Source organism: Antrostomus carolinensis, unplaced genomic scaffold (assembly GCF_000700745.2).
Source record: "Antrostomus carolinensis isolate BGI_N321 unplaced genomic scaffold, ASM70074v2 scaffold12204, whole genome shotgun sequence".
Lineage (NCBI taxonomy): Eukaryota > Metazoa > Chordata > Aves > Caprimulgiformes > Caprimulgidae > Antrostomus > Antrostomus carolinensis.
The window spans coordinates 23680-36594 of NW_010310146.1; the positions used below are offsets into that span (position 1 = coordinate 23680).

The window sequence follows — 12915 nt, forward strand, 5'->3', positions numbered from 1 at the left end:
CCTTGCCTCAAGCCCTGGCCTTGGGGCTGTGCTGGCAGAGGGCAAGGAGGGAGGTTGGTCTTTGGCTGATGGGGTGATGCGCCTTAAGGCCAAGCTCAGGAGGTACTGGGCCTCCCAGCCACCCTCCTCCTCCTCACGAGGTATTCAGGGAGCTTGGCTGCATTTGACGTACAGAGAGGAGGCGCAGCCTGGCAGAGGGCACGCGCGGATGCCGAACCTGGGGGCACGTGTTGGACAGGGGAGGGCAAAGCCCTGCTAGCCCAATGGCTTCTCAGCATCTTCCTGATGGGACTCGTTGTCCAGCCTGCAGTCCCTTCACAGACAGAAAAGCAGAAGGAAAGGGTAAGGCTGTAGGTGTTGGCACCCTACTGTGGGTGACCCCCACCTTGGGCACTCACCCTGCCTTCTCGGAAGCTCTTTGGGAACAAAGGAGCAATCCTGTCACGTGCTCAATGAGCCAAATACAGTACTTGTGTCAGCAAAATGAAACGCTACCAGTTCTGAGGTTCAGTCTGGGAGGAAAGCAGAAATAGCCCTCATTTAGTAAGGAGGCAACAGAAATAACATTGTGCCTTCTGAGGAAAGCCAGGGGCAGTGAGGTCTCTAAGAAAAAGGAGAGATGTTTCTGAGATTAAAAGGCCATTCAGCAAAGAGAGAGCAAGGGCACAGTACCACAGGGAAAGGGCACACAGCCCTGCCACCCCCTGTGTGAAACTGCCAGAGTGGACAGGGGACACAGGTCCAGCCCCCTCCCCAGATCCAGTAGGGGCTGGATTTGGCCACTGGGCAGCTCTGGCTTAACTCATCCTGTCCCCATCCCTTTCCAAAGCAAAAGGGATTTACTGGAGCAAGAGATGTGCAGAGACAAGGCATCATTGTTCCCCCAACCCACCCTGCAACTCTCCCAAGAGCACATCAACACCTTGCAATGTGCCACACAAGGAACTTGGTTATTGGATTGGGTTGCAGATGTATAGCTAGTTGCCAGCTCAGGTGAGTCAGCCTGATCAGAGGGTGACGTGCCACCAGAGATACCATAGGTGGGAGTGAGAAGAATCAGCCAGAGACAGGAGTGCATGCATTCCCATGGCTAGAAATGAACCCTGGGGCTTCTGGATATGAGGCTGGACTGGGATGGTCGGGGCTTCTCTATCAGATCAAACCAGAGCTGGGACAAACTGCCCCATCATCCTCCCAGAATGACCCTGGCCTGAGGCACCATCACTTTCATTCTGTACACAGACAGAAGTATCTTCAACTCCACTTTTCCAGGGTAGAAAATATGGGACAGAAAAGGAAGTGAGCACCTGGGGGAGTGGAGAACACTCCAGACTCAAATTACAGGGAAAACTATAATTTTTTTTCAGCAGCAAAACAATGTGGATGTGGAGCTGTGGCTGCAATGCTTACACTTGCAATTAGACCAGAAAGGGCAAAGGGACTTGGTCAACATCAAACCTACAGAAGTGCTGGGTTTAAAGCTCTTCCAGAGAGAGAAATGTGGCCATGAATCTGCAAGTAGGCAAGTACAGAAGGGAAAAAAGCAACACTGGGAATGACAGCTCATCCACACTAATCCTTTTGCTGGGATAAGCAACACTGCAGGTAAGATAAGGCTTGGCAGGCAGGAACGTCAACATGGAAAAACCTCAGGCTTTGCTTGACCCGAAGCTCCCCATACAGCCTGCCACACAGGATGAAATGAAAGTACCTGGAAGACAGGCAGATGGGGTGACAAACAAGGCAGGGAGCCCCTGAGCACCAGACATGCCTCGCAACTGGTGGTGATGAGGAGCTGAACTCCCACACTCTGGATTGCACTTGATAATATCAGCACCTACTGAAGGACCCACCTCCTGGCTGCTGCCCGCCAGCCCGGGGGAGCTCTGTGGGTCCTGGGAACGGGTGGTCCCGTTAGTCCAACAGGCAGGGCAGTCTGTGTGAGAAGGAAAGCAAAGCATCTTCTTTCCAGGGCTTTTGGGATCATTTTGGTCCTCTGTGCCTTGCATAGTATTCTTCAGCTACCGAAGCAAAATACCTCTCGTTTGGTTGCAATACTGCAAGGGAGAAGCCTGCATAGCGTCCTGGATCAGCACAGAGAAGACCTGTTATGTGTGCGTGTGTGTGCGCGCGTCTGTGTATTTTTCTATATTTTTTTTTCTGCCAGGAGGATGTTGAAGTTAACACTTGTCATTGTAGAGCAGGGAAGGACCAAGGGACAGTCCCGTGCCATGTATGGGGCGAGGAGCAAGGCACAGCCCTTAACCAGAGCGCAATGCCTGTGCCTGCATGTGCATGCAGGGCTACAGGGACCCTGTTCTCCGCAATCATTCCTCCTTTTTGCCATGTTCCCTACGGCTCTGCTACACACCTGGACTAAGCAACGTGACCTTCAACACTTGACCGTGAACCTGAACCTCAGGGAAAGGCGAATCCTTTTGTGCATCCAGATAACCTTTGTTGTTACGGTTCCACACTTCATTTCTCATATTTCTTTTGAATTCCTTGTATAGGTGGTAAAGATGTCTATTAAGGTCCATTTCCCAGCGAAGAGAACCATGGTAGCCAACATAAGCCACGAAGCTGGGCCAGCTGGGCTGCTGGCATGGCCATGGGAGCACGGTGCTTGGGAGGGGATCTGGGAAAGGGGGCAGGTGGGAGCACACGGGTGGGGAGGGGAGGCCGAGCTGCTTCCTCCACACTGCTGCCAATGGGCACCAGCTGGGATGTGTGGGATTTCAATTATTATCTCTTTTTTAAAGTCAGCCTCATGGAAAACTATAAATTAATCTGCTAATTAAATACTCAGGTGAGAGACCAGGGAACCTTCAGCCGTGCAAGCAGAGGAGCAGCTAGGGCTTCTTCCGTAGGTAATTGGAAGGGATCCAGCCCTCCCAGCATGGCCCCCCAGTCAGGACCTTGCAAAACCACCAGCCGCTGCTGTTCTTCTCGTGAACTTCGAACAAAGTCCCTTCTTTAAAACTGTTGGTCTCCTCGTCACCTTCAAAACCCGCCACTGCCACGTAGAGAGCTTCCCTGGAGACGTCCGGACTGGAGACAGGAGCTGAGGTCCTCTCCTTGGCTTCCCCTCTCTCCACTGGCTTGGATATGACCTTTGGGCTTATGCTGCTTTTCACTTTGGCTTCATCTTGGATGGAGGCAGAGAGGAACGGCTTGGCTTTTGGAGGAACCAGCATGGGCCTCCCCGGGACCGGGGACGACCTGATTTCAGGCGCTTCCCGTGCCGGGGCCCTGAGCTCTGCTGCGGGGTTGGAGGCAGGAGCCCCCGTTTTCTTTGGGGGGGGTGAGTGGCACAACGGGGCGCTGTGGTGGGGGGTCCCTGGCACCCGGGGTGTTTGCTGGGCCCAGGGGAGATTTTGGCAGCACCTCTTTTGCGGCGTGGCTGTCCAGCTTGGGCAGGGGTTTGCTCTCCATGCCTGGTCGCTCCTGACACCTTCCAGAAGCCTCTGAAGAGACCATGGCATTACTGAAGGAGCTTTCGCCAGCAGCTGTGTCCTGCTCGGAGGGTTTCTCTGGGCACTTTGCAGGTCTAAGCTTGCTCCGCAGGCTGCAAATGTCCAGTTTATCATCAGCTGGAGGTGGGTCAGTCCGGGGGGCTGCAGAGGGCTTTGGCCTGATCTGAGGTCTTGACTTCAAGAAAGGATTCTGGGCAATGGGTTCAGGCTTATCCTCCACAGGCTCAGCTTTTGGCTTGGTTGGCTTGACAATAGGCCGGAGGTTTGGCTTTTTCACTTCCTTGGCTGATACCTTGTGTCCACATTCCAGTCCCATTTCGTTTTTCAGCTGGAAGAGTTTACTCTTCTCTGGTTTCAGCTCGGGCTTCTTGCTGTCCTTCGGGGTCACCGACTGCTTGGGTAGGATCATGGGCAAAATCATGCCTGGGGGCTTGGGGGGAGGCCTCTGCCTCTCCAGTAACTCGCCTTCCGATTTAATGATGGACTCCTTCCTGGGCGGCAGGCTGGGCTTCTCCTCTGGGTCACGGTCCGAGATCTCCTCGTAGCCACCAGCAAAGGCTAGGTCCCCACTCCCGGGAGCCTCCTTCCCCTTCCAGTCCTTGGTCCACTTCCCACCACAGTCCATACCGTTAGGAGGAGCCTCCGGCAGAGGACGGCACGGTCCCGTCACTTCCTCGCTGGTGCTGCTGTCGGCTGTGACATCGCTGAGCCGGAGCTGGGCCATCTCGTTGGGTAGTGGAGCCAGGAAATTCGGCCTGGATGCATTGCTGGTTTTCTTGTACTTATCGATGAAGGTGGCGGGGGCCCAGCCTTCCTTCTCCTCAATCTGAATGTACCACCAGCCACTCAGGTTCTTCTCAATAACCTGCCAAGGGGAAAAGAAACCTCAGACATTCATGTAGGAGCCCCCTCTGCACAAGAGGGGATGCTGGGTGTCTGAAATGATGTCAGGGTGGCAGATGGCCTTGGTGCCTCCCTGTCCTGGTAACAAAAAGTCATGTCATCACAGAACTGGTATCCTAATAGGAGGGGAATCTGCTAATGACCTCTGCCAGGAAAGGGGACCTGCGTGCCATGGGACCAAGGAATGACATAGTCAAGTCAAGGAGCTGTGGCTGAGCTGTCACCATCCAGCCCAGGAGACAGGACCAGGATGCTGGTTACTGGCGGTGGCCACTGCGCGGCACTGTTGGAGCGACAAACCGGCAGCGATATTGAATGGAGCAGTGACTGTCCGGCCGCTGCCTGCTCCTAAGTGGGGCTGGGACCGGGGAGGAGCTGACCGGGGCAGCCGGAAAGGAAAAACTCTCTTAGAGAGGCACGGCTTCCACCGTGAAAAGTAAAACCACATCTGCAAGAGAGATTCCATCAGCAAAAGCGAGTGTGCTAGGAAAGCAGTTCTGGAAGGGCTTTTAACCCTCTGTGAGGGTGGTCAGACACTGGTACGGGTTGCCCAGAGAAGCTGTGGATGCCCCCTCCCTGGAAGTGTTTAAGGCCAGGTTGGATGAGGCTTTGAGCAACCTGGTCTAGTGGAAGGTGTCCCTGCTGATGGCAGGGGGTTGGAACTGGATGAGCTTTAAGGTCCCTTCCAACCCAAGCCATTCTATGATTCTATGATTAACTTTACACCTGGCCTAAAAAAGAAAAAACCACCATCTCTACCCCTGCCTGTGATATGGTTTTAATTTGCACTAGCTCAGATAACACAGCACCCACACATCCGGGGGACAGGAGGCCACCAAGAGCACCAGGGCCTCCAAAGTCTCATGAGCTCATACAGGTTTCTCTCCTACTCTAAGAGAATCCTGGGATGTTAACAGTCCACAGAGGCAATCACATGCACCACCATGCCCGGTTTCCACTCAGAACACCATGGTGAGCAGATCTTCCCTGCATGGAAAGGGAGCTTCTGCCTGAAACACGCCCCAGGGCAACGGGAGTCAGGAGTGCCACACTGACGTGAAAATGTGAGAAAGGAAGATGCCAGTCTCACCTCTACTTTCATTCCTGCCTGGAAGCTGATGCCATCAGGGATGGTGGTCTGGAAGTCAGCGATGGTATAATATTCCTCTTCCACTTGAGGAGGGACAGGAGGTTTAGGCAGGTGCAAACCACGTGGCTGTGGTAAGAAAAAAGAAAACCCTGGTGTGTTTCTATAGAAGGTGCAACACAACATTCATACAGAGCACCAACCCACAGAGACACAAGCCAGCATGGCCAGGCCAGGGGGATCAGCTGTGTCCATGCAGCACCCTCACCAACACAAACCAGCAAACCATTTCCAGCCCAAGCAGATAATTTCTCAGCACCAGAGCTCTTGCCAACAGCAGAGTTACCCTCCCCAGAAGAAGGGAGCCAGTCTGCAGCCTCCCACTGGTGACCCAGCCTTGGGGGACAGACTGGCCAAAACCTCATTTAAAGACCACATGCAAAGAAAAGTCTTAGGACAGCTGCAGAAGGCAGCATGTGTACTCCAGCCTTGACCAAGAGCAGAGCTCATAGTACAGGGGTAAGACCCCAGGCAAAGAATAACCAGTGACCAGAGCTCCTTTCAGTGATCCTCTCTGCCTCCCTTTGCCATTGCTGCTCTCCTACATCAGCTGGCACTTACTATGGTGAGATCACGGCGAGGAGGGGGTCTCTGCCTCATCTTTGGTGACTCTGTGGAGGAAGAATTCCACATGCTGTTGAGTTTCTGGCTTTTGGTTACAGTATGTTCACAAAAGACAAGTGAAAGAGAAAATAGAAAGGCAAGGACCAAGCCTGCCCCATGGGCAAGGACGCTGAAGGGAGAACCTGTCTGCCCAGTACTCTTGAGTGGCATGGGTCACCCAGGTTTTGATGGCACCCACTGGAAGAGGAACCAGCTTTGCACCATCAGGTGCTGCTGGGAAATGCAGCTGAGGTCACCACATGAAATTGCTTTTTCATTGCAGGAGGCTTGACCCAGAAGACCTGGCCTGTAGAGGGGTCAAAATGCCCCAACTTCTGAGAGGAGAGCAGTCTGGGAGGGGGAGGCTTTTATCCCCATCACGTTTTCTGATCCTCAGCAGGTCCCTGGGCAGCACTGTGCTCATGCCTGTGCCATGTCACCTCCAGACCTTGCTGCAGAGCTCAGAGCACCTGCAAGCCTTGTGCCTTCCTCACACCCCGTTATGTTGCCCCAAAACCTGCAGGGAAGTCTTCACTGACACCCCAGCCACACCCAGCCCCCAGCCACCACTCCTCCCGACTGGCCACTTACTGCGTCGGATGTCAGCATTCGGCAGGGGACGGCTGTCAAATCTCCCGTCCCTTTGGCCAGCGAGTCCATCCTTCTCTCGGCTTGCCACGACCTGCTGCCGGGAGATGCCATCCAGATCCAAGGCACACGAATGAGCAGAGGAGCCTGACCCCAGCTTCTGTGAGAACATCTCTCCATTCCCCTTTTTGAGGTAGGAGGCGGGGGCCCAGCCTTCTTGGCCCTGGTACCTGTGGTGGTGACAATGGCAGCGTCACTGTGCAGAGCCCTCACGTGCAGCACCGGGGCCATGAGCCCTTCCCAGAGGAGTGACCCACTGCACTTGAGTGGTGTTGAGCCACTGGACACCCCCAGAGCCAGAGCTCAGGGCATGCACTGACTGAAGGTACTGCAAAATGAGCTTGCCCAGTGTTGTGATCCATGGCACGTGGGCATATGGAGAGCTCCAGCCATGACTAAGGCTCTCGTGCAAGCTGGTCACAGCCAGCAGGCCAAAGGCTGGGAATGGCACAAAGCTCAATTCCCTTTTCACCTCGGCAATGGCAGCAAAAAAAAGTTCAGGAATGATGCGCACTGGCAGGGGAAGCAGAGGGGAAAACCAGAGCACTGCTGCTAGGATTGATGTACCTGGTCTTTGGAGAAAGCACTGCCTGAGCGTCGGCAGCCTGGATCCCTTCCCTGCTCTAAATCTGCTCTGTTCAGGAGAGAAACCAGCCCTGTGATCTGATTGAGAAACCACATCCACAGAGTCTCCCTGCCATGCTGGAGGGTCCCACGCCAACGTCAGAGACTCTCCCCGCTGGCTGGGCTGCAGCCACTATACTCAGATGGCACCAGCTACTGAGCTTGTAATTGCCTTTAGAACTCCTGTGGCAGCTCTCCTCTGCTTAAAAAGTCAATGGACATTTTTCTGGGGCTTTACCACTGCCAAAGCCAGAGGTTCAATGTAAGGTTAAGAAAATTGCACCATGTGCTCCCACCCTGCTCAAGTCTGGCCATTTGCTAGACCACAGACCAGAGAAAATGAGCTTCCATGAGAAAACAAGTATCGACTCAGGATGGTCTGGAGTCTTTGGCCTCAGCACACCCTGCACAGAGCAGACTTGGCTGGGACAATGGCCCTTCTCCACAGCAGCCTCCTAACACAGCCAGAGGATCCAGCCTGCCTCCAGGACACTCACTGGTTTTCCTATCAGCAGCAGGTGATGTAACACTAATGCTCTCACACCAGTTCCCTTTGCACTGCTGGGCCATGTGATGCAGTCCACCTCCCAGCACAGGAAATTGGGGAGTTTTAAAGGTGTTTAACCACAGCTATGCTTGGCTGAAGCTCTGAACGCCAGCTAGCCTTAGTTTGCAAGGATGGAGAGAAGTGAGCTCCAGCACTCTGCCCTTCCCGATACCCCAGACTCGCCTTTGGACTGTACATCCCAGGCACATCAGGTCTCTCCTTTGTACAGCCCCTTGCAGGGGGAAGAGAAAAAGGTAGGGATGGTACCTGATTTTCCACCAGCCCTCCAGGTTCTTCTGGATCACCTCTACCACAACCCCTCTGTCCAGGTTCATTTCATCTTGGTCTCTTGCAGTATATGGGTAAATAACGGTGTACTTCTCCTCTGTTGGAAAGAAAGTGCAGTTTCACAGAGATATTGTCATGGAAACCTGGACTCAGTCGAATAATGAAGTGCTTTATATAATGATAATTCCTGTTGCAATACAGGTGCAAACACACAGAGATACACAACCATTCACAAAAGAAATGCCAGTGAAATGAAAACAAATCCAGCTGCATTTTGAAATGTAAGCTTTCGTAAGCTAGTCTTGTCCAAGGAGAAGTTCTCTAAAACAGTTCCTCCTACTTCTATATGACAGCTCTCCTTTCACCTGCTCTTCACAGAAGCCCTTCCATGCATCCATTTCAGTTCAAACTTCTTTCTCAGAACCTTTAAAGAAGAACTGTCCTCCATAGAGGGAATGAAATCCCATACACATCAGGGGTAACACCCCGCCATGAGACCTGCCCGCAGGCACAGCTGTCAAATCGTTTTACAACAGCAGGTCTACAAGAACTTCTCTGTTCAACAGCTGGGTCCCCCAAGACATTGGTCAAAGCCACATGGTGAGCCTCAAGAAGAGTCTGATGTCCTGTCCGCTAGACCAAACAACAGTAAGCAGGGACACGGATGCACTTCTCTTCAAGAGGAAGGGGAAACATCCTAACAGCCATGTGGACAACATGTCAGACAAACAGGTCCATCCATCCACCCCTCTCCTTAACCTTGTCCTATCCTCTCTGGAGGAAACCCAGGAAAGCAATTGCCTATACTTAAGCATAATAGGGTGAAGGCCATCTTGGGAAAAATCTATCTCCAAAACCTACACCTCTGGACACTCATATATCCCTACCATGCATGTTTCCTGGCTTTGTCTTCTCGGAGGAGCACAGCCCTCAGAAGGCCTGATTTCCCACCCTTTCATGCAAATGAGTCAAAGCAGAAAATGTCCTGTCACATCCAGCAAAACCAAGTTGGGTGTTCTCCTGAGTCACCAACCCCAGGGCCATGGCTCAGAGGAGTTCCTTTTACAGGAACTAAGGCAGCCGTTGCAAGCAGTCTGCATATATGTGTTGGGGGAAAGCAGAAACTCCAGCCCCTGAACACAAAACAAGTCTCAAAAAGTTAGAAGGAACATCTGATAGAGGAAAGAGAGGTGGACATGAGTGGGCCTAATGGAAGGCTGAGAAGCATGTATGGCACACACTGAGGACTGACACAAGCAGGGTCCATCACATGCAAAGTGAACAAACATGCAGACAACAAGGCTTCAAGCACAAAACATGGACAGCTGAACAAGTCTCTATGAAGTCCACCTTGACCCCATCGACTGCTGTACAAGTCCCCAAGAGTCCGACGGCGGCCAACGTGCCTGGGCAGAGACCAGTATCTCCATGGGACTGGGAAGAGCATGTTGGGGAAGCAGGAGAAGGACAAGAGAGGATATAAGGAGGTGGCACTTCAGGTCCTAGAGGAGACATGGCTGACACCAGAGAGTGGCACAGAGACTGTACTCACCTGGAGCCCTCTGGGCCCTCCTTCCCGGGTCTGAGCCTCCCCTTCCACCTCCATCTCCCCTGGCAAGGGGCTGAGCCAGCTACAGCTCTGAGCAACACAGCGGTCAAGGGGAAGGATGCATTCTCCAGGGCATTTCAGATTTGCTCTAAGCAGAGGTTGCAACATTGCTGTTCTCAGAAAGTGAGCTCATGAATGCTCTTTCTTTTGCATGGGTTTAGAAGCCAAGGGAGTTGTTCTAGGACCTGAGCTTTGCTCCTCCTCCACTGCAGGTAAAACAGCTCCCTGGGGCCTAAAGGAAGCATTGGGATGGCAGAACTGGGTGTTTCCTGGAGGTAGCACCTTCAGCCCCTCTGTGAGGCAGCAGAAAGACCAGCAGTTACACTGCCAGTAACCAGCTGCCCCACTCCTGCTACAACACTGGAGCAGAGTGGTGGCCAGGCAGGACCACTATGGGCAGGCATGGCTGAACAGCACGTGTGGGTTTGTCCTTCCCTAGGCTCTTACATTGCCCAAGTCAGGGAGGGCTAAGCAGTACTGCAAGAAGCTCAGTGCACTTCAGCATGAAGAAGCTGGGGCAGATGTCTCCAGCAGGTTCTTACCTTCCTCGGGCTGCATTGAGAACTCATCCTGGACACCATCCTGGGCTTCCAGGCAGGTTGCTGGCACCCAGCCTTGCTCCTCTGATGTGCTCACAAACCACCAGCCTGAGAATAAAACAGCAGGTAGCTCAGCCAAGGGCTCCCACCAGCCAAAAACCATCTCCCTCCCTCCAAACCATGAGCCTGGGGGGCTTTGTCCCCTCCTTGCTACCTACAAGGAAGGCTGGAGTGACCCCAAAGCAACAGAGCCAAGCGCTATCTGAAAGGGAGCGCAGACAGCAGCACGGGGGAATCACAGCTGACTGCTATCTAAATGCATGGCTCCCTCCCCACAAAAAATGGGAGAGACTCTGAGAACTGAATGGCTCCAGCCACGGCATTTGCTTTCCTTTTTTTTTTTCCCTTTATGGTTCATTTTCCCTCAGTCTGGGTCAGCAAGTCCAGGCCAATTAGCAGAGATGAATACGCTGTCTACAAATCGATAGCTGACTCCTGCTGCGCTCTCGCCTTCTTTACATTTGTGGAAACAGCGAATTTTAAAAGCAAAGAGCAAATGCAGGATTAAAACATGAGCTCTCCCAGAAGAAACCTAGACAGCTCCATAGCAGCCATGAGCAATTCTGGGCCACCCTGGGTGTCCAATCAAAATAAATGTGTGCTCTTCAGTTATTAAAAGCACATGCTATTTGTGTCTTCAAGGGGGAAAAAATAAAGACTGAGCATTATCCTCAGAACCTCACCAGTGTGTTATTTAGAAAGACAACTAAGATTGTTGGGGAGGGAATTGGCAGCTACCTGCATGGAAGGGAAAACCTGGGCTGACAGTTAATAAATACATTGTTTGCCATATCTTTTGAACTGGCTGTGCTAATAGGTTTCACTTGCTTCAGGGTTGCTTTTATTTTCCCCATTCTCAAACACAGCCATTGGAGCAAGTAATCCTCTGGGGATCGCGTTTCTAGAATTTATCACAATTTATCTTTAAATCCCCCTAAACAACTCCTATTAACTTCAGGGACTAAATTCCCCATTTCAACAAACACCAGGCTTTGGGCCCACGACATGACCCGGTGCCTCTGAAGAGGTTAAGAGCAAGCTTAAGTTTTGAAGCCAGCGAATGGCTGCCTGCCCCCGCTCCACGGCCGGGTGCTTCATCGTGTTCGGAGGCAGGAATTAAGAACGCACAATGGGGGCTTTCATGGGCACCATGAGATCGTCCCCCACTGTCAATAAAACAAGCCTGCCAGCTCCAGGAATGGCTTTGTCCTCAGGACCCAATGGCCAAGTTTTTCAGCATGAAGAAGCATTAAGTAGAGACTGCAGAAGACGGACGGCGCCTGGTGCTCAGCACACGGGGAATCAGACCCTTCTTTTAGAGACAGCCCTGAAGTCTTCTCCACGCTCATACAGACGGCCTACAGCCTGAAGCTGGTTCCTCCACATCCCACTTCAACTGACCATCCAAGGACATCCCCGTGAGGTGCCTGGAGGCTGTTTTGCTTAAGGTCCTATTAGGAAAACACTGACAATACAAGATTGCTATTCCTGCCCCTGCTCTGTGACGCCAAGTAGACCCGAAGCCCTCTGCCAAGCCAAACTCTCTGTACCTGATTCGTTCTTCTCAATGATATCCACCAACTGGCCCACGCACAAGCTGATCTCGGAGCTCTCCTGCTTCTGGTAGTCCGCCACCACGACATACTGCTCCAGCACCAAAGGGTCGACCGACGCAGAGTCAGCTCCTGCACAGGGGGGACAAGAACCGACCCGTGTGCTGGGGTCAGCACCAGCTCCCAAGAGTGTGGGTCACCACTCCCAAGCACCTGCTGGCCTGCGAGCAGCTCCAGGACATCCTGGAGATCCCAGCGTGAGAGATGTGAGCCAGAAATTTGGGCAGAGTGAGGAGGAGAGAGACCAAACCAGCAGCCAGGTGAGATGGGTACAGCCATGTGAGACCTTTCACTTGCTACCCACCTTCCTGCTCACAGACAGAGCTGTCCAAGCAGCCCCACCACCGCCACAGATGCGCACAGCAGCCTGGTCCCTGCTGTCAGAGGCTGAGGGGGCTTGGGGCAGGCTCCTGTGCACTGGCATCAGCTGCCCCAACACACGGACCAGCTCAGACGCCAACTCAAGACACACAACCTGACATAGATTTTGCTGGTCCTGGCTACAGAGCCTGGACACCCAGGCAGAGGAGGGTTTGTAGACAGAGCAACATCCCCCTGTCATCATTGTCCTTAGGTATTGTGGTCACCTTCTGATGACTCGCCAGCATATTTTCTCTCTCTGCTATTTGTTCCACTAACTCTGCTCAGCTCCTCCTGCTGGAGATCCCAATTTCATGTCAGAAAAGAAAAAAAAACACCCCAAAGAGGAGCAAAGGGGCAAGACTGACCGGGAACAAAGCTCTCCTCTGGCCAGGAGGAGGCCTGATACCCAGAGGAGGGACGGGGCGGCCGGGGCTGCTGGGAGCTGCGGGCTGCAGGCGGCACTGCGGGCTAAGGCAGGGGACACCGAGAGCACCG

At 53.0% G+C, this 12915-nt stretch overlaps 1 protein-coding gene across 1 annotated transcript in view; it reads right to left on the bottom strand.

Moving 5' to 3' along the window:
• Positions 1-2852: 2852 nt before the first annotated feature.
• Positions 2853-12915, bottom strand: part of LOC104523662 (SH3 and PX domain-containing protein 2B-like) — a gene marked incomplete at its 5' end in the record, with an annotated part of 15416 nt that continues 5353 nt past the window's right edge. The window contains 9 exon segments of the mRNA XM_029084581.1: positions 2853-3309; positions 3311-4341; positions 5470-5595; positions 6088-6137; positions 6721-6947; positions 8216-8333; positions 9587-9670; positions 10388-10492; positions 11995-12129. Of these exon segments, the coding sequence (XP_028940414.1) occupies positions 2853-3309; positions 3311-4341; positions 5470-5595; positions 6088-6137; positions 6721-6947; positions 8216-8333; positions 9587-9670; positions 10388-10492; positions 11995-12129 (2333 nt within the window).